The sequence below is a fragment of the Strix aluco genome, chromosome 16, assembly GCF_031877795.1.
Source record: "Strix aluco isolate bStrAlu1 chromosome 16, bStrAlu1.hap1, whole genome shotgun sequence".
Classification (NCBI taxonomy): Eukaryota; Metazoa; Chordata; class Aves; order Strigiformes; family Strigidae; genus Strix; species Strix aluco.
The window spans coordinates 6369607-6397581 of record NC_133946.1 but is presented as its reverse complement, the minus strand read 5'-3'; the positions used below and the strand labels follow the sequence as shown (position 1 = coordinate 6397581).

Genomic DNA, 27975 nt, shown 5'->3' with positions numbered 1-27975 from the left:
GCAGGCGCTGGGCTGGCGGCCGGGATGCACTTGTTTCCATTGGTATTGCTTAGCCCCTCCCAGCTGGACCAGTGGGTAACAAAATGTGAATTACAGTCTTAAAACAAAGTTAGTAACTCCACAACTTAGCAGACATACAGATGTCTCCACTTATCCTTGCTATTTTTGTAGCAGTTTCACAGATATGCCATATAACTGTAGTTACTACAAGAACAGAAGAACTTCTTTAAGTAGTAGTTTTCTACCTTAGAGAAGAGCTGCAATATTCAGCAAATGCTGCAGAGCTGAAAGAACAGCTTCATGGAAATGCAGTTTCTCAGTCATTGACTTAAAAACGTTTTGCACTATTACAGTTTGGGGAAATACTGGGTTATTTTGTGAAAGGAAGATATTTTTCCCTGGACTGCATGTTTGGGGAAGCTGAACTTGAAGTGGCTGCTTCTTTCATTCAGCTTTGTTTTTATTCTGAGTTACATTGAGACTGTCTTACAATGTCAGCTGTGATAATTGAACTGGATAAGCTTTCTTCAGATGAGATTGAGAGCAAAAAGGATTCCAAGTCAGATTTTAGGGAAGGCAAATTCAGTGAATCGTGTGCCGATTATCATGGTTTTCAACTTCACTGCTCGCGTTCTGCACCAGCTGGTAAGAATGCATTTATATAAACTATTTCCTCAAGTCTGTGTGTATTTACTCATGTAACAGGTTGCAAGTAAACTGTAAGACCCAATAAGGAAAACACAGGATTCTTTACTGTCACATGCATACAATATATGAAGTCATTTTTACTTTATATCTAAAGGGTAGAACATATGTCTGTTAAAAAAAAAAAAACCTAATCAGTCTCTCCCGAACACTCTAGCACATAAGGTACTGCTGGAAGAAGAGCCCAGGGGACTGTTACCTTGGCATTACCTGGGAGATGAGCTTTCTGTAGGAGATGACATAGTTTTTGTGTAAGTTAGAGCAGCCCCAGCAGCTGCTCTGATATTAGACTTTGCAAAGTGTGTATATAAACTGTGCTCTCTAGTACTTAGCACTGTGGTTCCTCTTCTTTTTTCTCTGGTATTTCTTATCACATCAGGGCTTGTAAAGAGGGAACTACATATGTTGTAAGGTTTTTTGGTGGGGTTTTTTTTTGTAACTGCTGTGGCTCATTGATTGTTTTTATTTCTTGACAGGTGTTGCATATAGCTATAATAGGTCCCCAAAAGTGTCATTTAAATAAGCATTGCAAAACTTAAATTTCTCTGAAAATTCATAGTCATGGAAAATACACAATATAGCTGCCTGGGATTGTAAAATATAACCAAAGAGACACATCTTCAGTTAATTGGGAGAATCTCAATTATGTCCTTAAAGCCTTTTAAAGTATTGGATGATTATTCATCTAGGAGATAGCTTTTACCTTTTAAGAATGGCTGTTCTGATTTCTGGTGGACTACATATGTATTTTGACTTGTACAACTCCCAGGGGATAATTTGATTTTGATCGTGTTTTCACTTGCTTATGACTTCTGAAACGAAGCAGACAAGACAAATGGAGAATATCTGAATGTAAGTGACAGCTTTATCCTGTGACAGGACAACTACCCTGCAGTGGAAGACTGCAGTTTTCACTTGGCTAAAGTAGGTGAATATGTAAATAAAACTTTGGTATTTCTAACACTGTAACAAACTTTTGGAACACTTTTTTAACTTACAAGTTCAGTTCTTACACATTAAAATGCTTAAATGGTTGAAATGTCATGCCATCTATTCTTTTTCAAGAAAATCAGATAGCTTGTGATTTCCCTGATAGAAATTTTCTAATTTTACTTTCCGCAAAGCCTACACTAACTTTTGTAAAACAAAATTTTTCTCAGTAGATGCACTTTTGTATGTTAGCGGGTTTTTGCAAGGTCAGGAATAAGGTGTCTGTCTGTTCCCTTAGGATCCTATAACATATCTCCTACCCCAAAGAAGTGCCATTAAAGAATCTATGCCTTTGCTAGGTGATATGTTTTTCTGTGTTCTCTAAATATCAAACTAATCTGTCCTAGCCTACCTGGTTGATCAAGAGTAAAATGAACTTTCAGCATGAGCAGCATATTGTTTGTGGAACTACCATCAATGGTATAAACTGAACTCTGCAGAGTTCTGCAGGAAAGAGATAATTTAAAAAATCAGATCTCCCTGTTGGGATTCTCTCATTTGGTAAAATATTTTTTTTTCTTTTCAAAAACATTATATCTTGCAGGTATTTGTCACAAACACTGTTTATTATTCCTGAAACAGGAACAGTGCTAGCAAGAATCTTTGACAAATGTTTTGTCAGAGTTAGAAGATTTTATTGTTTTGTGGGTTTTGCATCACAGGAATAATGAAATAAATGCTGATACATTGTCTTAGTATTTTGGGGGGGTTACGAATGATAACTTAAAGCAAATGCACTGTCATCATTTGCCTTCTAAAATTCCCCTTGATATATTTGTTTTACTAGTGTTTAAAGTAAACAAGCTCTTTGTAGTTTCCAGTGTTGTCTTGGCTGAAGTCCGAATGGAAAAGTGTAAACAAGTCCTATTTGGCTTTCATGTGTCATTTCCTAAAAGGAATTTCTACTTGCTTAGTGATGGCTACTGATAAAAATAAACAGTTGTTGGTTATACTACAACGATGGACCCCATTTCGTCATGAACAATGCTGTTCGACAGGCAAAATGAAAACTTTGAGCTATGCAGGGTAACTGAAATATTGTTCTTAGAATTCAGTTTTTTCCAGATGGCAATAACCATGAAATTCTTGAATGAAATCAACATCCTACATCAGGGTGCTGCACTGAGGTTTGCTAGTGTTGGCTCCTCTGCCCCATAGGACTCCACCCTCTACAGTTGCAGCCTTGGGAATCTTACTTTTAAGCTCAATGCTTTTGTAGCTTTTCAATGTTTTTTAAAGAGGATTTAAAGAACTCTTCTCTAAAATTGCTCAAATCACCAACAAATGGTAATATAAGCTATGAAAACATAAGTACTCAGTGTGAACCTGCAGAAAAGCAGCAACAGAGAAGAACATGTCCTTTTTCTTCTGTTCAATCTGCTGTCCACATATTCTGTTGTGTTAGGAAAGGTTTACTGTTTAAAACTTACATTGTGTTTGTATTACGATTTTTTTAAAATATAAAGCAGAGAATTCAATACAGAGAGACTATCACTTCAGAAAAACTTTTCTTGTAGTACTGATGTGTTAATTTTAAACATAACACCTAACAGTGCAAATACAGTAAAGTGAATATTCTGACAAAGTAAAGCAGTATCCTAAAATACAGGCTGATGTTCTTAGAATAGAAAATGAAAATGTTGCTGGGACAGAAAAATATTAACCATATTTTAATTTTGTTCCTGCTTTAAACAAACCTATTCAATGTAAATGTTAAATTACTTTCCCGCATTCCTCTTGCTAAATGAGAAAAAATGTTGTTAGAAATAAGCTTAACTTTCTGTATATCATTCCATTTTCAGTTCCGATCTAAGTACTAATCCTGAAGCATATTTATGTAGGATCTGTAGATACTTCAGAACATACTCCAGAAAATAATAACACTAGACTAAGAACAACAGTAATCTTAAATTACCATTCTGTGTATAGAATAGAGATTTCTTTCATGTAGAGTGTTATTGAAATCTTTGGGGTTTATCACTTGCAGGGTAATATTGAGGCCCTGTTTCAAAAGATGAAATCCTGAAATGCATAACCAGGCTTGGTTGATGAATGCTCCATGAATGATTGGTGACCAGTGTTGGTTTCCACAGCACTTTTGATTACTTGGATTCCAGGTGAAATTTTGAATGGAGCATTGATACTTGTAGACACAGCAGATAATGTGGGGTTGGTGGGTTTTTAGAGGTGCCAAGCAATCTTTAAGAAAATCAAGCTTATTAAGATTTATATGCTACTTATCCTGCAAAGAAGAATTTTTAATACAATATGGTAACATGATTGCCTGTGTCACAGTGTTATCTTCACCAGTGGGCAACAGGCTATTCACAATATAGAAATATAGGACCAGATCTCTGTTGTATTTGCTAGGGTAGAGGGCCTGGCGTATTTGCTGTTCAGACTTCTCATAGGAAGCAAAACTAATCTGAATTTTGCAGCTGTATATATTTCTGCAGATTTAAACCTTGTTATCCCTGATACATGCTATTCTGTTTCATCTCTTGTTAGTCTGGAAATGACTGAAAATATTCAATGCACAATAATGGTCTTTAACTCTCAATCTTTGTTTTACTTATCGTACTCAGAAACATTTCTCCATATAAATTCTCTAATATGTTCTTAGAGATGGCTTTGTCCTAGTAACTCTTGCTCAACAATCAAGAAATCTCTTAAAATATATATTAAAAAAAGCATGGCCTGTAAGTAAGGTCTTAGTAGTGTAACTGGTAGTGGTGGGGTCAAAGTACAGCACTCAAACTCCCCTGAAAGGGCACATGCACTAAATCATGGATTTGAATCTGTGATTTTTGGTAGAATGGTACAAGACTAGAAAAACAAATTTTTTTTTGCCTCTCTTTTTTGTGGTTCTTTTACTGATGAGTGTTTTGGGGAAGGGATGTAAAAGTGATTTTCCAGAGAATAGTTGCTGTATTTCAGAAGTTATTTTTACTGCTGGTCTATTTATGTATTAGAAAGCACCCATATGTTGTAAGGGGGTATAAAAGGAACCAAATGAAGTATTAAACTCTTAGCAACTAAATAAGGTTGAAAAACTAAGGACGCATTTTTGTAAAATGCTTTGATCCAGGTGGCACAAACACCATAGCTAGGCTAACAGGGTGCTCAGGAAGAGGAAAATAGGAGTTACTGGGTAAAGATGATGTAACTGAGAAAATACTTTCAAGAGTTTAGTATTTAGTATCCCAGACCATCAGTGTAGTAAGTGTATACATACAGAGGTAACAACTGTATTTTTCTATTGTAGCAGAGCCTTTGGGAGTTAGAAGGGCCGTGGGGTGGTTTGAGTTTGACCAACATAAAATGAAGTCTCTTTCTGAACATCAGAATGCGTGGCAATTAAGAAAAAAAGATAAGCAAAGCTTGTCCTCATTTGCCACCAGAACAAATGTGATGAAAAGGACAAGAATTTAGCAAATTTCCGCACAGGTATCTGCCCCTCTTTTCCTTCCCAAGGTGGTTATAAGAGAAGCAGCAGCAGACTAAGCTCTGAGTGCTTGCTGTTATCCTTCTCAGCAGCCTGTATAGATACCTTGCTGCATCACCCCCTCTGAAAAACTTTTCACACTGCACATATCACAGCTCTATCGGAGTGTCGCCTCGCAGAGGAATAAAATTATGTACTTTGTGATATCAGATGAAACTAGAATGCACAGTGGTTGAGCTTTCTTTTCATAAAAGAGCATTTCCTATATTGAAATGGAAATATTTAACAGGCATTTTACTGGGGGAGAAATCCAAAATAATCTACAGCTTTTACTTGATTTTTTTTTTTAATTGCAAAGCACTATAGGTACCTCCCTTAACTGAATATATTTCCATCATTCCTGAAACATCAAAATACTTCTGCTTACTGAAAATCTGCTAAATCAGTGTTTCTTGTTTACAAATTTTAGAAGGTAGTTTAATTGCTGAGTTAAATTTTCTCTTTATCTATATTTTGAGAAGCGCTTCAATCAGAGTTGCATCACAATATCCAGGGAACTGAATAAGTTGTAGTTTTGTGCACAAATCTGTGCCATACTGCCAATTTGCTTTAATTACTCACATTTAGGATTATGTAGTAAAAACAAGAAGGGAGCAAACACAATACACAGGAAATTCTCATGGTTACATTCCAACTGAAGTCTCTGTCTTCAAGTGAGCTCTGTAGGAAGCTGCAGTGCAATGCAGACTCAGGACTTGAAACAACTACACCAAAGTTAGTTTTGAAACTGTGTATTTAAGTGAACAAATCTAACAAATTAATCTTTGCACAGAGATTAGGTGCTATTTTTCTACCTTCTTCCCCATTTTCTCTTGTAAAACAAAAGGTCAAGAAATGCATTTTTCTGTCATTTCAAGATGTAGTTGAGAGACTCTTGTCAGGAAGATCAATATTCAGAAATAATCCTTCTACTTGTTATACCATGTCAAGCCAGCATTTAATTGAAAGCCACTAAGAAGCATAATTAATACAGCAGTAGAGCAGAAATATAAGTTATTAGCAGTCTCTTAACCTCAATGCAGCAGAAAGTATTTCATTATTTGACAGATAACATCTTTAATTCTAAAATTACCTTGGAGGCAGACTTTACGATGTCCAAATCACCATAAGTAAAATGCTGCCAATTTTGAAAAAGAAGTGGAGACCTTATGTGGTGATTGCAGGTGGAGGGAAAGGGTGAAAAAGTGTATTTGTTCTTACGTGAATGGAGGCTGGGACTCTGTAGTACGTCCTCAGTCAAGCTGACACTTCAGTATTGGCAAGAGTCAGTCTTTTTGCTATTCAGCCTGAAGGTGTACTATGAGCTACAACTGGAAGATCTCTTTCTTTAGCACTACTCTGTACCAAAATTTCATTAATAATACACAAAATAAGCCTGTAGCTAATGAATAATTCGGAGATCGCAGAGAGGCCTAACGTACTGAGGCATTCACCTCTGCTCCTGGGGGTCATGACTTATATCCTCACATGGCTACAATAAATGGAAACTAAGCTGGATATAGAAATTTAATTTTTCCCAGAGGCATGGTTTCTCTTCTATGCTGTTCCTTCCTCTAATGAGCTATTTACTTTCAATTTGAGAGTCGGGTAGGTCAACTAACTGAGTAAAGGCACCCTAATGATTTATAATCGTGGATTTTATTTCCCAAATTCCCTCAGTAGCAATAGATTAAGTATGTCTACATAAAGAATATGCTGCTTTCACAGATATTACTAAAACTTCCCTGATTTGAAAGGTGAAATCAATACTTATAAAACAGATCAGTGCAGACTTGGTAATAAAGGTCAAAAAATGGGAGTGAGAGTGAAGTCTGAACAGTCTTCCTATAGCACAAGTATATTATACATCTGCAAAGTCTGAATGCAGCAGTGAAATGCTTGTATCTTAATTGTTAGAAGAAGTGGGTCTGTATGCTTAAGCATTTTCTCCTTAGATAATGAGCATGAACTGACAAGCAGATCTCCAGCATAATATAGGATGCAAGATGACTCAGTGTGCATGGGGAGGTCACTGAGGTATTTCAGGTTTCTTAGAAATTTAAGTCTGGGAATATGTCTCTATATGTTATTACAACAACATGTTTTAAAAGAACAAGTCTGAAGGTCATGAATATTATAAGTAGAATGGACTGAGGGCCATGCATCAGTAACTTTGGTAAGTAAAGGATGTTCCTCTGGTGATGCAGAATATGGTTGTATTCCATGCTTGAACACAGACTTTCCTATAAGATCTGATGGCTGTGTCTAGACAGTATGCAACGAGGGAATAAATGATGTCATTTTGCACGTGGTCTATAAGCTATTGCTTAGAATTGGTTTCCTCTTCTGTGCATTGATAAAATAACTCATACTTGGGTTTCTGTTAATCATAAATTTATGGAAACTCTAGTAGATTTTCTAGAGCTCTGTGATATTTGTATCAGTATTGTAATATGACCTAAGTTAATCTGATTTATAAAAAACAACAAAACTTCCTGAACACACGAGTTTAGTAATATTTAGAAGACGCATCATGGGAGAGAGAGAATTATACACAGAGTTATCTGTGCAGGCAGCTGAAGGTTATAAATAGAAAGAGTTTTGAGTGGTGCTGGAAGAGACAAGTGTGTTTTTTCTAAAAGCACATGGTGAGAAAGAATTTGGCTGCCTCTTAGTCTCAATCCTAAAATGTACTGGTTTGCTGGTAAAATAATGAACTGAGATGGTATCTTTAGGAATTATGTATTTATATGTGCAGAAGTATTAGTAATTATTTAGATCTTTATCATATTTGTGCTCCCGCCTTTGAGGGGGGCATGGTGAAGTCGCTTAGATCCAAATACGTCAATCTCTTCAGCCAGTACAATTATGCCATATCTCCCTGGCTGTACACTTTTTGTAAAGAGATTTAGCCTCAGGTTTCTGTTTTAATGTTTTGATTGAACATTTATGACTGTTTCTAAAATATATATGTTCTCTTCTGTATCAAAATGACACAGAGCATCACAACAGTATACTAAATTACATTATGCATCATAAATCTTTTAATTAAGAAATAACTTTATTTTGCTGCTAATCCTGTTTTGCTCTGTAATGCAGTATGCTTTATGAAAATTCATATTGTAGTTGGCTACTAATAATTATTTCAGAATGTTGCTAACAAAGGTAGTAAAATATGTTTAGCAAATTTTATTTGAAGGAACAGAATGATGTTTTTTGAAGATGAACTGTATCAGTCGTGAATTCTAAAGTACAAGCTAATTTCTACCGTGGTGGGAGGTTTTTTTCCCATATTTTGAAACAAAATTTTTTTGTACTTCCTTTAGAAAGGAAATTCTTTCTTACATTTATCTGCAAGGTTTTCTTCTGGTAGTTGCTTTAAATACTCTTTTTCTTAATTTCTTTGATTTCTCCTGTTCTTTTCCTTCCATGATAAGGAATAAACTGGTCGATTCTACTGCGCATGGGACTGGGACTATGAATAAGAGGTTAAAACTGATTTCTGCTTTCCCTACCTAGGCGTTGAGAAAGGACCAAATACCACGATTCCATGAAGTCACTAAAATAACTGGAGTCAGTCCACACTGCAAGCTTTTTCTCATCTCATCTTGGTATATCTTTGTGTTGTATTCCAAATATTTTGCTTTTGACACTCCAAAGCTGCTCCCGTATCTCTTTTCATTCAAAAGTTTTCAATTTTGCAGGAAAAGATTATAAAATATTCAGGGAAAACACCCTTGTAGGGATATTAATTTACTCAATCTTTCCTTGACCCCAACAACATTCTGCCGAACCTGAACAAGGAAACTAATGAATTATTTAAGTGAACCACCATCAAAATTTCATGTTGCTATGTCATGGATTTATGCTCCAGTTTCCTACTGTCTGATTGTATTTTGCCAAAGGATGAGACATGTAAAGTCTGCACACTTACTCTTCCAGGATCCTCACTGAGGCAAACACTGTTAGTGCAGTTTTAAAGAGACAAAAACTAATGAATAGAGGTTCTTGCCCTGTGGGCCTTGCCAAGCCAAAAGGTCTTTTTTTACTCAATGACACTTTGATAGACTAAAGACTGGATTGTGGCCAGTCTTTTGGAAAGGCAATTTCTGATGTACATCAATCAAGAGTATAATTATATTCATCTGTGGATTTCTTAAAATCACTATCTTGAAAAATGCATGGACTCTGGAAGTTCTCTCTGAGAAAACAGAGGATGATGCAAAGAAAAGCCTAGTTTTGCTACGGTGCTTGAGTTGTGGCACTGTGGAATGCCTGGTATGAGGTGCTGATTGTTACTGTGCACTTCTGTTGACTAAACTTAATGTTATTTTAGAAAGAAAACAGTAGTAAAAATAGCAAGCGTATTCTGGGATAGCACTGATATATTCTCTTTCTGTCAAAAAACACAAAAGATTGAGTCATTCACAACTAAGGAACTCTGTGTGTCTATATTTATGTGCCCTTTTTATTTTTGTTTATAAAAGCCCAAGGAGAACATAAATCTTCAGAATTCAAGGATGATCGAAATTAAGTTGAATGAAGTTTATTCCAAATCTTGACATCTTGCTCTTATTGAGAGAGTCTTAGCCTTGTTCTCTGACTCATTTAACTAAATGATGTAATAAATGTGGGGTTTTCATATCTTTTTCCTTCATTTCTGGAAGAATGCAGGTTTGTACACACTTTTCACACAGGATATACTGCTGGCTTGTTCACTTATCTCAGGAAGGAAATAGCGAGGGCCGTTCAAAGAAGTACAAATAGGTGTCCCATTTACAGACATTTTTTATCCTCAAAATTCACAAATTTTAATACAATGCATTTTTAGCATGTTCTACTCTTAATTGTATGGGTTACAGTAGAATTAAATGTGATAACTATTATTTTTAGAAAACCTTGTTTCCTAATGTTATAATTTTGGTCTCCATATACTTTCCTTCTGATCTTTGCTTTTCTGGGAAAAGCAACACACAGAAGACTTCGGAATTCTGGGAAGGAACTGTTATGTTTTCCTGACCTTCATAGTATTTACAGGAATTCCTGTTCTGACTCAGGTCAAAATCCACCTTGTTTGGTACCTTGTTTCTGGCAGCGATCAGTATCTGCTACTCCAGAGGAAAGAATGGGAAAGCATCTTGGTCATGTTTCCAGTACCTCCTCAAGGATATCCTATCACTTGATCTGACTAAGCAGCACTGAAGTCCTGCAGGAGGTATGGCACTCAACTCAAGGAAAATAAATCTTCAGTTTCACAAATGCAGAGTTTAGTCACTTGAGGCAGAAGTTCCCAAACCACTGCTTTTAGCTAGTTCAAAACTGGTCTAAGCTGTGCTTAAATGAGTCTAGAAAAAAAACCCCAAAACACCATCTAGAACTGATCATCTTATGATTTTCACTGAAAATCCTCATAACTAACATTAGGAATTTGACTCACAATCTTGTATTCACATTTTGGCACCAAATGATTCCTTTCTTTCTGTGTAGCTCTCATTTTTCAGAGGTTCACAAGGACTACTACTCTCATTCTTCTTCGTGACCAGAACATGTTCTCTCTTTTTTGATTTATTCAATATAGAGCACTTGAAACAGTTGTCCTTGTTAAAATTCCTAACTTTTTTCCTGACCTTTGCACAAAGGTAACTTTTGTCATCTGTCCATCAACACTTTTGATTTGGTTTCATCTTACTTGTGACTTTTCACTTCACATTGCATGTCTATTTTTTATTTTTAGCAGCTGTTTTCTCACTCATTCCTTTACACCTCTCACTTTTGGAGTGATAACTATTCCCAAGTATAACAGACTTTAAACATTCATCTTCAGTTTCTTTCTTAAAACCAATTGTTTAACTTTCAGGCACTTTCAGTACCTTAACTTTTCTTACCTCACTCTTTTTAATACTTACTTATCTCTCGTTAACAAGACACTTTGTGACTTTCTCTGCCAGTGCCAATGGCATAAATCTACTGATGTTAATTATTTGTATTTCTTTCATACTTTCCTTTTCTATCTTAAACTTCTTTCAAAAAAGAAAACAAATAGGAAACTGTTATTCTCTCCTTTTTTTAAAAGTCTGAAAAAAATATTTTTAATATATTCTTTCTGTGAAGAAAACTAAAATAAGGAGGGAAGGTTGAAGCTGATATTTCTAGGCATTTTTTTTGCCTTGACAAAACTACACAAGAACTGATATGATGTATGCCATCTGTGTAAATTTGAATGTCTCCAGTAATAGGCAATTTTCTTTGTTATTATTTAGGTAACTTGTGAAAAATGAGATGTGAAGAGATTGAAGAGCTTCAATTAAAAAGAGTAAAACTCTAAAGCTCTTTCTCATTTTGCCTAGCTATGAGTCCACTTAGCATTTCTGCAAAATACGTCCTGACTAATGTGTCAAAGACCATGAAGGAGCTGGTGAGCCATAAACTGTATAAAGCTGCTTGTGGGTTTTTTGGTTTGTGGTTTTTTTTTTTTTAAATTAGTGGATGTATTTTTCAATTTTTCCCCAATTATTTTATTAAAGTGGCATGTCTTATAAAGCTTACTGGATGTAATTCAGCAAGAATGAAATACAACATTTTCTACTTCTAGACAGGAAAGATATTTTTTAAGGTATCAGTAATACCTTTTCATAAAAAGGAAAAAATGTACATGGAATCAGGATATGCTCTGTTAAGTCCAAAGAGAAGGACAGTATTTGGAGTTTGAGTGCCATTTTGATCTCCGAGTGAAAAGTGTGTTATCCTTTCTCTTTCCAATTTTAACAGTAGGCACAATAAAGGCAAAGTTTCCTGCTGCTGTGAAGCTAAGAACAGCCCTTCACTCACAGAATTACACCTGTTTTCTTCAGCTGGGGGATTTACCCCAAACTTGTAGTGCCGACATATATAATTTTTAATCCTGTAGAAAATTGCCACAGGGAAGTTCAGCTGTGAGCATAAAAACTGTCTTGTATGAATCATGTAGTGAAACTCTTGTGGGAAGTCATTTGGAGGAAGTGGAGGTGTACGAATTCCACTGTTTCTCCTTCATCAGAGAAAGCTTTTGGTGCAATAAAGCAGCCATTTACGCATATTGCTATACTTGAAGCATTAAGCTTTCTGTTAAAAAAAAAAAAATTATCATAAAGCAACTTCAGCTATTGCGAAGGAACAGTTAAAGTTAGTTTCAAAGAAAGATTTTTACTTTGTGGGCTTTTTATAGAAATGCAAACTGATTTCTTTGGAGTAATGCTTGCAGATAGCTCTGCAGAAATGAATTTGTAACTAACGACTTAGAGTGAAAAAACAGTTTAGCTGTTTCTCCTGAAAAGATGAGGGAGGGAACCAAGGAGTCTCTTGGATGTGCCAAGCTCGTGGCAATGTGTTTCTTGAAGCATTTTATGTGGTGATTTGAGATCTTGTTAAAACCTGGAACAACTCACAGTGCATATATACATATGTTGACTTCTTAACGAACAGATTGGGAATGCGACCACTTGGCTCTGTCAGTGCTCCTTTGTTCGCTGCCACACGTGCCGTGTGCTAGTGAAACAAAGGTGTGGGTGCGATCCAGGCTTTGGATTTGTAATGGCAAGTGAGACATAATCATACACCCGAATGTTCCCTCACGCTTTTTGAGAAGATATTTTAAAATAAGAGGTATAAAAAACAGATGAATGTTACAAATATGAAGCTACCACACATTCCAAGTTAGCTTGCTAGCTTTGTTCAAACTGTCCTCCAAAAATAGTTCTGATGATAATGCCATGTAATTTAAAGATGTCATAGGACTATTTTTCTCTGTCCTTGCACAGGACAGCAGAGCAAACGTTTTTTTATTCACCTTTTTTTCTAAAGTAGGAGAAAAAGCCCTAAATATGCTGTTTGAACCCATGAAAGAACACACCATCTTGTTGGTTAATTATCAAAGGTTCTGCAGGCTTGTTCTGCCATGTCAGCTTTCATTAGTAAAGCATTAGGAATTTTTTATAACAAGTTAGAGCAGATACTTGTTTTCAGACTACCCGAGTAGAGCCCTGACCAGAAGTTTCCTTCCATTACAGGTTCAATTAATATTAGAAAACATGATCCTGATAATGTTTGAAAACTTGAAATAACTGTCATGAACCTGATACGTGGCTGTAAATTTTAAATCATAGTTCCATCAAATAGTATATTTTTCATATAATATATGTATTTACCAACAAGTCAACTCCTTTTCTCTATTCTCTAACAAAGTTCCTAGTGTCCAAACCAACTCCAAATGTGCTTTTGTTCCTCACGTTGAAGATGGTGATCAGATGTGAACAAAAGCTACTGCCCAGAGCGCTCTTAAGAAATCCAAACTGGTTTTGGAAGAACTGTTTATATCAAATCAAGGATTTGAGTGTTTACAGTCAAGCTGGTAATTTTGTTCCTAAAGTGAAATCTGACTATTGTCTCATATTTTCCTCTTGCTATTACAGTATGAATTACGTTTTGACATGTTTTATAACTCCTAAAAAATTCTCCAAAGGACCAAGGTTCCAAGCAGGAGTACAATTACACCTATGGTATTTGCATGTCATGAGAGAAGACTTGGCTCCTGAAATCACTGCTGTGTGTCTTGGGCAGCACATGGCTAGCACCACAGCATAGTACCCAGTGCTGTCTATAGCTCTTGCACTTCTCCTAGGCACTGTGTCGTCTATCTAAATTTTTCCTGTGAAAGGAATACTGAGTGGCCTGTCTGCACAAAATTCTTTATTTTCCCCTGCTGCACTGGCACATACCAGCACTGGCTCTGAGGCTGCTTCTTTAAGAAACTCTGGGCCTCGGTCTGCATTCCTCAGTGTCAGCCTCGGGTAGCTGCAGCACAACATGGGATATAATGAAAATTGAAGCTGTGGTCCTATTGACTTGAATGTCAATTAGTGCTTAAAACATTCTCCAGTAGATAGTAGTTGCTCAGCATTGGTATACTACAAATACATTTTATCTTGAATTTAAAGGTGTTTTGCTGATTACACCTTCCTGAAACTTTAATTCCAACAAAAAATGACAGTCAAATCTTACATGGAGTCACACAACAAGTAATTTGTTAGAATTTAGATTGAACTATCAAGAAATTCGGAAGGTGAATTTTAACTTGGCCATGTTCTTGTAGCATATGATTAGGCTAAAATCTGATATCAGTATTTAATTGTGTGTAGCTAAAATTAAATATTGCAAGGTGTAATGGGAAGAGTTGTAAGTTCAACCATCTCAAGAAGTTTGACCACTTCTTTCATGAAGGTTTTCTTGTGTGGAAAAAAATAGTGAAAATGACAAAATTTTAATGAGAGAATATGGACATTTCCTGATTAAAGCTTATTTTTTTATAAAAGTATAAAGAAGCGCTCTGTTAGAAAACCAGTAGTTAACGGATTTTCAGGGAAGAGAGTTGGTTAACAATTACCATTAACAAGGACTTTCACCAACAATGTTAATTTTTGTGGTTACTGACACTTTTCTCACTATAAATGCCTTTGCAATTGTAGCCTAGAAAAGGGATGAGGATTTGCGAAATACCTTTTAAGACAATGGTATTTTTTAATTACTTTACCAGCCTTTTGCAGGTGGAACATACAACTCTAGTTTTTATTGAAAAAAGAAACTTTTTGTATAAATCGCTCCCATGAGGTACATGTTGCATTTTAGAATTTATCTTCAATTTTATCAGATTTCATAGTAATGTGGGCCTTTTATTTTTTTTGTCTTTGCATCTGTGTCAATGAGTGTTTCCCAGTATCACTGTATCAGGATCCTGAATGTACAGAAACTACGAAGTAATACTGCAGTATGTGTTAGTGAATGTTTTAAAACAAAACCCTTAGAAATTCAATAGAACAGGAAAACAAAGGACATTCTGCTCCAAAGAATTCACTCAGATGGCATTTACTGCAGAAACTCGACACTGCGTACAATGAACAGAATTAACAGCTAAGATGTGACAAGAAAATTCTTCATCTTTACTGCTTTGGGACTGTTTAATACATTTATTTAGCTTGGATACAAGTTAGTACTTGTAAGAAAAATCATCAGATTTGACTGTTAATGTAAGAGTATCAACTAATTAAACATTAAAAGTTAATTTTTAATCATACTCATTTGTGAAAGCTTTTTTTCATATTATCTGGTTTGACATGTAGCATAGTTACTATTTACACGGTGGTATGTTAAAAAACTACTTCATTAGAAGGTTGTGCCCTTCTGTGACTAACTTTGGATTTGAAAAACACTGGAGAAGCGGGTATAATATGTAAAAGCTGACAATTTGGTCAAGATTTGGCTTAGCTAAAAATAGGTGAAAGTTGGAGGATTTATTACTTCTGCAACCGTCCTCTGAAATGACTAGGACTCTCTGTGAGCACAGCTTTGCTTTTACACAGTGCACTGAATCAAGGTTTTGGTTTTTTGATATTCTCACATTACTTGGAAACCATTAATAGATGTGACCACAGCTTTTTGCAAGATGACTAATTTAGACAGAGCATTCAAATAGGAGAGCTTCCACAGAAACCGCGAGGCATTGTGCCAACACAGGCTAGGAAACAACTGGACCTTAAGTTTTGACTTCCTTGTTTAGTTTTCAACCTTTCTCATTTAGTCTCTTTCACGTTGTCTCTGGACAACTGATAAGCTCTACATTTGTTACTATTGTCACATATGTAACAGGAAGAATATGATTGTGGAGACATTGCATTCAGTTTGCAATCCTGAGTCACCATTTGAAATTGCTGAAATTCCTTTTATTTTATGTAGATATATTCTAGGTTGGCTTCTTGTACCTGTAGGCACTGATGTATCATGAGCTGGTTTCTCACTGTGTGTCCTTTGGCATGGTTTTACCTCCTGAAATCAGGCAGTCACAGTAACTGGTAGTGTTTGGGATGGTATACAAAACTGGTATTGTTTGCATAATTTCTACTAATGAAATTATGAGAAGTGACTGGTACTGAGACCAGGGTTTCCAGTATTTTCTTAACATGGAAACAGTGGTCTTACAGTTGTACTATAGATAAATTTATTCAGGTGGTCTCTGTATTTTTTTAAAAGTAAGGCTTTTTTCTTTCTTTTTTCTTATCAAACTTGGCAAATTTAGTCAGACAGAATGCAGTTTTCCCCTGGCTGAATTTGGTAGTTCAGTGAGGACTTCCTAGCACGAAAGCTGGGGACTGGTGAGAAAGCTACTCTCTATTAATGGTGAGGAAGCACATTTTCAGCACTGAAAACATGAATCTGTAAAGAAATGAGTCTCCATAAAGAAATGAGCCTGTGACGTGTATGTCAGCGATAGACTCTGGAATCATTCATTAAAAATAAATCAACAGTGTGTCACTTAGCTAATGAAATATATTGCCGTAAATTCCTCTTCTTTTTTTTTTAGATGCTGCAAGTCGTCTTTGATTTATTTTACCAGAAATGACTGTGCTAATATGGTGGTTCTGAGACATTCAGCCTCTGTTCTTACTATGCAGTCTTTCCACAGGACATAAAAATGATCAACATAGGCATAGCTACATGGCTAATTTTTTTTCATCTTGTGTATTCCTCTATCAATAACTTTTCTGACTCCTTTTCTACTTAATTAGCATGATGGAAGATTTGTACCTTGAAATTTGACAATATAGATCAATAAGTACAGAGTAAAATGTGCCCGTTTTTATTTCTATGTTTGCAGTATCACTGATACATTTCTTTATATGAAAACACTGTTGTTACAAGAAACAAAAGCTCGTCCTTTGCTTCCTTGAAATCTTGGAACAGTGAGTTTCATACTTAGCTTATCTGTAGTACAAACACGGCATTTTCCAGAAGGCCAACTTTGGCCTTGCTAGCTATGCAGTGTCCAAGCCAAGCAGAGTCTAAGAGGGAGAAATGAAACTGGTATCCTCTGTCAGAGAGATTACAGATTTTTGTATTAAGTGGTGCATTAGTGGTACCTGCTGCTCAGTGGCTTCTTTGGAGTCCTTTGGTTTTCTTACATTTACTTAAGGACAAAGGGTTACTTCTAGTTTGGGTTTCTTTTTTCCTTTTTTTTTCTTTTTTTTCCTTTTTTTTCTTTTTTTTCTGCCTTAAAGTTAGCCTAGAGGAAACCTGAGAAAAGCTGCCTCCACCAAATGTTTAACAATTTCTCCTATTAACATTCTCGCCCTCAATGTTCATATTCAAACTCTTGTGTTATGATTCTCACTCTCCTTAGAGAGAATTTGAAATAGAGAAATGATGTGATTGATAGTTCAACACACCTTCTTGAACATGAAGAATGAAAAGAAACACTCATCCTTCCAAGGATAAATTAATTTTCTAGAAAAAATCTTTTTGGATCAATTCTAAATTTCTGCTGCAGTTGCATATAGTCTTTGTATAGCATTGGCAATAAGAGACAAGTTATCTAAATGTATACAAATATGGTTTGTTTACTAATTTGTTTTGAACTTATTTAATCTGCATGATCTGCAACAATCATCGATTAGGCTGATTTTTAACTTTCAGCCTAAACTGTAATGGCTTGAAATGTATAACTGATTCAAAATGTAACTGACATGCTTGTTTTGGAGGTAAGGCAATGAGGCTGACCAAGCTCTTCTGATGTGCATTTTCTCTGTCCCACATTGGTTTTCTGTGTTCTTCCTCCATAATCAGTGGTCCTGTTCTGAAGCCAGAAAAAATTAGAAGGTTTCTTTACTGCTTCCAGGAATAAAGTTTTTAAAGGATCATACCAAGAATGTGTTTGGTCACGACTTGAGAGTGTGTAGGTGCTCATGGGGGAAAGATACCTCCTGGAGTAGTGCTGAAGAACCAACATAGGAGTACACTAGTAGCATGTTACCACTGAAATTCATGGTTAGTAATTGCTGTCCCATGTTAATTTCTGAATCATGCAAGGGATTTGCTTGGGAGTACCATGTCAGCCATTCAGCATGCCAGAGACTGTTCTAATAACTTACTGCGTTCCACATTAACAACATTATAGCAAAGAACATCATGTGCTTCTGCCAGCGATTGTTTAATTTGCTGGTAGAGACATGGTCTCAGAACCTCGGCATGTTGAAGCTACACATGAATGTTCATTCAACCAAAATGCCATTGAGAAGTATTCTTCTTTGTTATGTTCCTAGCCTCGAAAGGATAAAGAAAGCAATTACAGCAACTGGGTTTTGCACTCTGAAAGGCTGCTAATGAGACTTGGTATGTTTTGCCTCATGTGCTACATTTTGTACCACCTAAGTTTGGAGGGTTGGGAGGAGGAGGTATGTTTTGTTTTTTTTTTACAGTAATAGCTACTTTTCATAGGATATGCGTACTTATCTATGATATTTATGATAAAACAATGAGACCTTGGAGAAACAGATCTTGACGCTGTACTTTTCATGTCAGATCTGTTCTCCCAGAAATTGCCAGATGGGATTTCTTCCTGGAGGATTAACTGCTTCTTCCTCTTCCTCTTCTCTTAAACCAAGTACTTAAACAGTCCAGGAAGTTTGACTGCTAAACCCCAATTCTTACTGAGTAATGTTATGTTTGTCTTATACTGAAGTCTATCTTGGGGATGGTTCCATAGCATCTGGGGAAGGTTAGCCTTTTCATTTCCAGCATTCTGAATCTAATGTTTGTGTTAGTAGATTCCTGCTTCACAATGGGACAGATACCAGAAGGACTGAGTTAGTACTCTTGTTCAAATCATCTTTTTCAGATTAAAGTGGATTTGCTTGGTTTCTCACTGCTGTCCCAGTCTTTGTTTAAAGTGACCTGGCAGTTCCCACTCCATAAACTGAAGGACTTGCTTGTTTAACCTGAAGGTAGAGTCTGTTGAAGGGTAAAAATGTAAATGCAGTTGTTAAATTGAAATTAATATTTAGATGTTATGATTATTCCACTTGTGCTTATTTTAGGGACTCAAATCACTTGAGTTAATCTCATTTTTGTGATTAAAGATCTAGCTGCACTATTAAGTGTGTTAGAAGAAAGCACAGGGCAGGTATATACTGTATTACTTGCTCTGGTAGCTGCTTCTCTGTGTGTTCTTCCTCTGCACTACCCACTGCACTATAGCTGAAAATTAATCATCTCCTCTGTGGTCTGAATGGGGGCGTGAGCAGTTACCACTGCTCTGCCCTACACGGTTTGCTCAGTGTTTCTCATGCTGATTTTTTTTTTTTTTTCTTAACACCAAAAAGTTTCAAAAAACCCATCCCTGCTTTATGTCTCTATCTTTTGATTTGGGCAATAAATTGGAATAACTTCTTTAAAAACTTAAAGATTAATGTTTTGGAGAAAGACTTACTTTTATCATTTAAATGCTCTGCAGAAGGATTTTTTTTGTTTCTCTGGTTTTGTTTGTATGAAGGGGTTTTTGTCTGAGTTTGAATTATTTGATAGTATTAATATTAGCCTTAGTCTTGGGTATCTGTTGCATAGAAATTATTTGGTTTTAGTCTTAACTTTGGCTTATTCCCTTCTTTAAAACTGAACTTTTATCTTGATTTAAAATGATCACACACTATTTTCATGTAAATCCAAGTTTTCTGGTAAAATTACTTCTAAAACTGAAAACACAAAAGTCTATGAAGTTGCTGACATCTACTTGAAGTTGGTCTCCAGTTGGTAAACCCAGAAATCCCTCCCCATCAAAAAAAATTGTCTAAATAGATTTCATTAGCTTTAACCTTTTCTGAATCAGTCCTTGTTAATGATATTGATACATTTCAATGGCCATAATTTATCAACAAATTAAAATGGCTATTGTTATTTAATATGTTCATTATATTGGGGTGATTTTTTCATTAGTTCTGCCCATTTTCAGCTGTCTATGGTGTTGGTATATTCTGGTATATTTTGATTACACACTACAAGGTATTTGGACAAAATATATGCACTTTTTTTATGAAACAGACTAGATATATAAACTCATACTTTTTCATCACTTCATAGCAGCATTCAATATATTTTGTTTTATTGAGTTGATATAAATTAATCCTGAAAGAGCAATAAATTGTAGTGTTCTCTGCCCTTACAAAGCAAATCAGATGAGTAAATCTTATCAGAAAAGTTTCTTAGCATTTGGATATAGGAAGAAATGTCTGAAACTGTGTTAAAGAATTCACTACAGATGGGAATTGTTGTTACGGAAATTTTAACTGCTTGGATATATAATAGGAAATAAATACTTCTAATTATGTGAGGATTGCTTAATTGTAAACATTATATCAAATAGTTTTTTTTTTTTCCACTGCTGACTGACACAACAAAATGAGTACTAGGGTAAATAAAAAGCATGATCTAGAAGAATAGGTAATAAAAAGTAACCTGTGGAGGAAGTAGACTTATATTGTAATAATAGAAAGCACACATGATATGAAGGTATAGGAACAAGAGTTTTTAAATTAATTAATTCTTCACTTTGAGAGTATGTATCAAAACATGTACATATTTGAGGAAGACTTCCAAATAAAATCAAATTCCAAATACTGCAAAATGCAAATAAATTATCTGTTAGAAATATGATGCAAAATTTTGGAATGAGTATTTATAAAAAGAAAACTGAGTGCTTAGAGGTAATTGAAGGATTAAATGTGAAGTATGATTCCAGAGAAGTAGATAGTATCAGGCAGAACTCTTAACTTGTACTGTTTAAAACAAAGTTATTGGACTTAAGTAAAACACAATGTGAGCCAGCCTGAGAAATTAGTACTTAAATGAGACAGGCAATCCCATTTAGTAGAAGAATTGTAAATGCTTAGAAAGAACAAATGTTGCCAAAACGGTATGTACTGTTGTAGGTATATGTTATGGTATACTTTCCTGTAACTTAAGTAACATGTGGGAAAGAATGGAGAAGCCTCACATTTAGGTTTGCCAATGTTTAGAAAACAAGAAAAAAGGGACTATTGATATTTTCTTTATTTTTTTTGAAGTGCTCAAAAAAATCCAAAGTACTTCTTAATATGAAAATTTTACTTTTTTTTTTCTAAAAAGTAAAATGACAGATTTTCTATACATTTCTAAACCATCAGATGGTGATGGGTAGCCTGTTAGCTAATGGAAAAGCTTTTATTGCATCCATGTAGTACAGCTACTTCACAGTAAAAAAATCCTCAGTTCTTCTCTTACATACTTGTATTCCCAACTGAAATGAATGAGTCTGAACAAATACAATCACTGTGACAGCACTTAATTTTATTATTTTTATCATACATTAGCCCTGTTCCCAGGCTAACATGTTTATTTGAAGCATGTATGTTTGTTCTTGACTGCAGATATATATGACTATAGGCTGTGAGTGGCTAGTGTCCTTAAGTTTCCTTAATACAGTCCCTGTATTAAGGAAAATAAATTTTATAATGTGCTTTGTCTAGCTCACTATCAGTGGATCTTGATCATTCATCCCTGGAGACCCTTATGGTGGCCTGTAAAAACATTACTGGCAAAGATGAAGTGGTGCCAAGCATTAAGATGGTGGAGGGACACTGGTCCAAGAAGGGCAAGTTCAAATTTGAATATATTTGACCATATATATTTGATTGTATCAGTACTGTAAACTTTTAATGTAAATTCTTAATTACTTCAATTTGGCCTGCAATTCTTTAAGTGACAGAGAATTTTTTCTGGCTCCTTTTTGACACCAGAAAGTAACAATTTGCACTGCAGGATCTCCATGACTCTTGACTGTGTTGTATTAATTTACTTTATAGTATTAGATATTAAGTATTGACTAAAACTTGGTTTTAGTCAAGTTTTAATAGTTTTCTATCTAATGATGCTAAATGATGGCTTCCAGCATTTTGATATGCACAAATGAGAACTGAAGAGGGGAGCAGTCTTTCATTCTGTAGTGATAAACCGAATCTAGTTTTGAAAACTTGAATATTCTTCTTATGGTAACTTGGAATAAAATGTGCAAGCCATTTATCAGGAGGGGATGGGGGAAAGGAATAAAACTAAACCCCGTAGAACTCCTCAGCTCTTTCTCAGATGAGATTTTTTTTTTTTGGTTATCTTTTGTTTTGAAGGCAAAACAGAACAACGCTAGAACGATGATAATTTTTGGCAGAAGAAGTTGCCATATTTACTTAAATGTTTCATGTTATTAGTTTTTGTTTTCCAATAAGACTTTTGGGGAGAAAGTCAGAATACAGTTATATATTTAAGTCTAGTCTAAATGGACCTTTCATCACAACACAATAGGATTTTTTTTTTTTTTCCTTAAGGCTAAAAAGTTACGTAGTTCTGGACTTTTACTCATTGTGGTGGTTTTTCTAAGTGATTGGTTTTCCTCTGTATAGCCCATCTTTGTCTGTGTGCTGCAGTTCTGGTGTTCTTTGACTTAATAGCAGTTTAAGCCAGTGTTAAACTCAACTGTGGCTGATTAGCGTGTGGCATTTTTGCAGAAGATGTGATTTCATCTGTAGTGTTCTGCTTGGTTCAGGTTTGTCTGGGATCAAGTAGTTAGGTTTCTAAAAAGAAGAAAGGAGTGCTTTATCAAGTCATTTCTGTATTGAGTAATTTGTTTCTTGGTTGATGTAAATTGATTTTAAAATGCTATCTTTTATCTTTTATGCTATCTTTTGTCTTTCAAATGTTATCTTAGTGACAAGAATGGTATTTTAGGACACCTATGCATCAAGACAACCCAGTTTCATTGTTCAGAATAGGTTTCAGTTTTAAAACTGGGCCTTTGTTATATTTTTTAAAGCATTTTCATATAATTTTTCTGCAGCGTACAGGTCTGTACCTTTTAATATTCTATTTTCTATATGGAAGTAAATTTCATTAATTGTTTCTGTAGCAACAACCTTCATCAACCAAAGGGATTTCAAAGCTATAATTTTACTAATATCTTTGCAACTAAATTATATTTGATACAAGTAGGTCCGATGAAATAATACAAAATATATTTTGAAAATTTTAAAAGGAATTTGAAAACTTTTTGTGGTGCAGGACTGATATTCTTGATTGAAAGCTAAATTTTCTTAGGAAGTACTTTGGGTGTCAAAAAAGCCTTTTTCACTCTTTCTCATACCACAGATTTAAATTTGTTTTTATTCCAGTGAGGTACAAGGCAGTTGATGAGTGTTCTTTTGAACCTGTGCCTTTAAATTCTGTATTTCTAGCACATATTATGAATTATCAGGATTTATTTCTAGTTGCTTTTTTTTCTTTAATAGTGTTCCCTTTTTGAAAGAGGAGTTCATGACTAAGGGACTGAAGGTTGAAGACTGTTACTTTAATTCTTGCGACTGTTCATGTGGCTTTCTCTTGTGTGCTTTGGAAACATGAAAGTGGTCTCAGAAAGGATAGAAAGAGTTCACAAGGCTGGCTGGATGGCATCCCAGCTACTGCAGGACTGATCGGAAGTTCCTCTACAGCCCCTGCTCTTAGACCTTATTCCAGGAGAGGCCTTGACCAGACATCACCAGTGTTTGGCTATTTTCAGGACCTTGGAGTCAATGTGACGGTAGCCTGAAGGAACAAATGGTGGAACTGGTTAAAAAACTGTCCTTCTCAAGTTCTTCCTGACTCAGATGCCAGAATGAAATAACGAAGAATTTCTTGCTAGGGTGTAACTGAACTTGGCTTGATAGATGTCATATTTCAAAAGCTCAAGCCTGTCAACGGTTGATAAAATGTTGTCTCTGCCTTTAAAATAAACAGAAACTTCTCTGTGTTTAGTTCTTGAAGGGAAGAATTGAATACAGTTAACAGTTTATACATTATGTAAACCACATGTTAACCTTTTAAACCTAAGGTTTGCAGCCTTTAAACAGTTTAGAAAATTTCTCAATAAAATTATCTGCTTTCTTTCACAGTATGTAGAATGCAGAGACATAATTTTCTGAAGAGCACTGTTCTTTTCTTGCCCACATGTAGTCTCAGCTCACCAAACTGAGCTCTTCTGCAGCTGCAAACACGTGGGGCCTCCATCTGTTTGTCGAAGCCGCTGTCCCAGCACCACTCGGTGCTCCAGCAGCACTGTGTCCCAGGGACAGAGTCTGCTGCTGGGCTGGAGCTCCCTTCTGGGGAGCATGCTGCCTCTTGGTAGCATTAGAAGGATGGCGTGAAAGTATGGTCTGTCCAAGTGAATTCAAACCCTTCAATGGATTTTGGATAAGATCCAACATACATATATAATGTAGCCAGGAATGATTGATGACGGGATGGAAAACATTAAAGAAATCCCCTGCCATCTGGTATTGTTGATAGTTTGCTGGCATGATGTCTTGCAGATTCCTCTACATGATGCCTTTGAGAATAGGTGTAAATATTGGTCTGTGCCATTAACATTACAAGAGGTAAATATGTTTGGGAGGAAGGGTGTAACAATAACCTGACCAAGATCAGTCATGTGCAGAGAAAAAGAAAGCAAGCTCTACTTCGAAGTAACCTGTAGCTTTTATCTATTAACAATTACAGCTTTGACAGTTGACTGTTGACAATACTTGGTATGTATTACGATACTGGTTATTGCTGTTTTCCAAATGAGATTACACGAACTTCAGTTTATAATACTAGACTTTCAACAAGTGCCATTCTGAGTTAAGAAAAAAATTCTTTAATCTCTCTAGCTAATCCAAGCATAACTGTTTATAACATGGAGCAACCAAGGATAAGAGATGGAGTTTTATAGGCCAGGGTGCAGGTTTTCCATTTTTGATTGTATGAGCCTGTCTTATGATTTTACTAATTAATCAAAAACTAAAAAGAAAGATCTCTGAATCAGATGGAAAATATATTTTCAAACTCTGATTTATGAAGATTGATTGCTTCTTCATGCCTAGCCTTTTGTCTCAGTGTTTGTAGCAAGAGACTCGTGTACAGAGGAATTTCAAATTCACAATAACATGATGGTTTCTAAAGTCAGAATTACTTCATAAATTGGGTGGTTTCATTACTACTGACAGCAGGCTTAAAATGCTCATTATTATAGTACAGATGTATGGTGTGGAACTGTTAATGTGACTAATACAATTTGTTCCAAACCTACATGACAAATACCAAGTGCCAAGTTCATTAGCAAAAAACTTTTAATCATTTCACCATGCTACATGCTTTGAAAGTACATACAATTTATGCTGCAGATGTTTTTTTCTCAATGAAGCAGTTTTGAGGAGAGGTAAAAGGTGTGGTACGGATAGGCCAAACTAGAAGTTTAAATTATACCTTTACCAAAACCACCTGATGAACGATGTGTCTCTATCATGCATGAAGGGTAGTTGTTGAGTTCAAATTACTCTGCATGTGTAGATGGCAGTGAAATGCTTTTAAGGACAGCAATTAACTTCTGTGAAAACAGATCTATCCAGTGTACCAAAACAGATTAAATGTGCTGTTTAGTGCCTCAAGTTCATGAAAGCAAGTTTCCCAGGAAAAAAGAAAAACTACTGTATGTAAAATGAAACAATTAGAACAAAGTAGACAATGAAATTTTGGAGGTCTGTTTTTATTTTTCATTTATTTTGAACTTGGCATTTTTCATTATTCAATACAAATGGAACTCTTCATTGGTGTTCATATGCATGTGTTCATGTACCTGTTTACAGCTGGTTATGCTGTCAGTTATGAATTGGGGGAAAAAAGTTAGTCCCCTTCATGGCTCTACACCACAACCATAACTAACACAGCCACTGGTATTGTCAAGCCGGGTGGAATACAGGGTTTTTTTCTGGAAAAAAAAAAAAAAATTCAAAGGACACAGGGTTGCCTTATGAATGTTTAGGTCAATAGAGATAGTGTGAATTTTTTTTTTAAGTGTAGTTAATATTTTCGTGACAGTCACAGACTATTTTCTCTTCTCAAAATAGGTTGTGCACAATTTTTCTACAGAATTAATTCTGTATCGTATTTCAGTAACTGATGAACTATAGAATCTTATAGTATCTGTGTGCTTGAATTGTATGTGCAGTAGTATTTGTGGTGATTTGTGTTCTTTGAAACATTTTGTGAAGCCTTTGGGTTAATTTGTGTTCACTTATGTCTCTCACCAACTGTGCTATGTAAGATGACTGGAATGCAACTGTACAGGAATATTTGCTTTAATTTTTCAAGTTTGCAAGGTCAAAATTTCTCTTCACCCCTCTGAACTGACTTTATGAAAAAGAGATAAGGGTTCACTTAAAAAAAGAACCACAAACAATCAAAAAACTCCCAAATCCCTTAACACCAAGCTCTTGGCATGTTCAACTCTTATAACCACTGTGTTCACATAGCTGTGCTATCTCCTTATTAGTATTTTTAGGTGAACTCTTGTAGTCTCGGATAAAATGTAAAGTACTTTAAACATCAACTGAGATGGTCCAGAGAGATGTAGAGAAAATGGTTCAATATGTCCTTCCATAATAATTCGCTGGTATTTCTGATTCAATGGATTTATTGGAAACGAAATGAACTTTATGGGAGCTTAAAGACAGCTATTGCAAATAGCACTGTAAAAAATCTTTAGTGATTTTAATTGTGCTTGGAAGACTGAAGCCTCTAAACTTGGCATTTCCTCTAAGAATATTATGACCTCAGGATAATGTCACTAGAACTATTCCCATTTCTTTTCAATCCCGTATAAGGGAAACAAAGGAAAACTAAGGCCAGTAGTATTATGTAAGCTATCCAGCCTAAAATTCATTCCAAATGCTTTTCAATACAGCAAAGCATTCCTTTCATCTATTCAGTGACAATTAGAAGTGAAAGCTGTGTAGTTTATATAAAAACCATCTAAGCTATGTCTAAAAGTGTTATTAGCAGTGATAGAAATGAGATTTTTTTTTTTTTTCCTCCCTGTTACTAGCTACCCTAGTGTTCTGCCTGCTTGATGTTACTCTCTAATTTAGCAACTGTGATATTTCAGGTACATTTACTGTGAAAAGAAGTAGAAACAACACTGTAAAATCCTTCATGCTAGGATTTATTTTATTATTACTTTTTAGATGATGTGTAAAAATATGATATCTCTTTAAGCAATTTCTTTGGAATGAAGACACTGATAAAACAGAAAGATTTCCTCAGATAAGGGGTAATAACACTCCACATCCTTCATTCAAGCAAAAAGTGCCTGAAGCATCTCAAAGAATATTAGAAATGTTAGACTGTGTCTGGATGATAGTGGTTAACTGAATACAGAGCCTAAGATTTTGCATAACATCACAGAATAGATGATGATGATAAGGACAACTACTTTTTTGATTGCTCAATTCATTCAGGTTTAATAGTAACAGTATTAACAAAAATGTAAAATTAATGAAAGCTTTCCATTCATTCATCTGGCAAGATGCCAATGCCTTTAGAGAAGAAGAATTGTCCTGTATCTTGTTAAACATTCTGGGCCTGACTTTCCAACATGAAGGATTTAGATTTACTTTTTAAAATAACATCACTAGAATAATATATGTAGCTTAATTATGTTTCCCTCTCTTTATAACCTCATTTAATTCTCTGAGTGTCCTGTCCTTTGAGATTTTTTAGATTGCTGAGTCAAACTCTAGTGCTGTTACAGTTCAGATGCCTAGGTGTAGATACTGGGAAACCATGTAATTTGAGTCAAAAAATATCACCCAAAGCCTCAGGAACATTTAATGCACGCAGAAATACTGTAGAAAGTATTTGGAATAGAATCACAGTCTTGTAGAATGGTTTGGGCTCGAAGTGACCTTAAAGACCATCTGGTTCCAACCCCCCTGCCATGGGCAGGGACCCCTTCCACTAGCCCAGGTTGCCCAAAGCCCCGTCCAACCTGGCCTTGAACCCTTCCAGGGAGGGGGCAGCCACAGCTTCTCTGGGCAACCTGTGCCAGGGCCTCACCACCC

General features: G+C 35.5%; 1 protein-coding gene across 2 annotated transcripts in view; it reads left to right on the top strand.

The window, feature by feature from the left end:
* The first annotated feature begins 491 nt into the window (after positions 1–491).
* The window catches only part of ANO3 (anoctamin 3), a 209198-nt gene continuing 181714 nt past the window's right edge, over positions 492–27975 (top strand). For both annotated transcript variants that reach the window (XM_074842233.1, XM_074842232.1), the window contains exon 1: positions 492–645. In XM_074842233.1, coding sequence (XP_074698334.1) covers positions 492–645 — 154 coding nt within the window. The remainder of the gene's footprint in view (positions 646–27975) is intronic.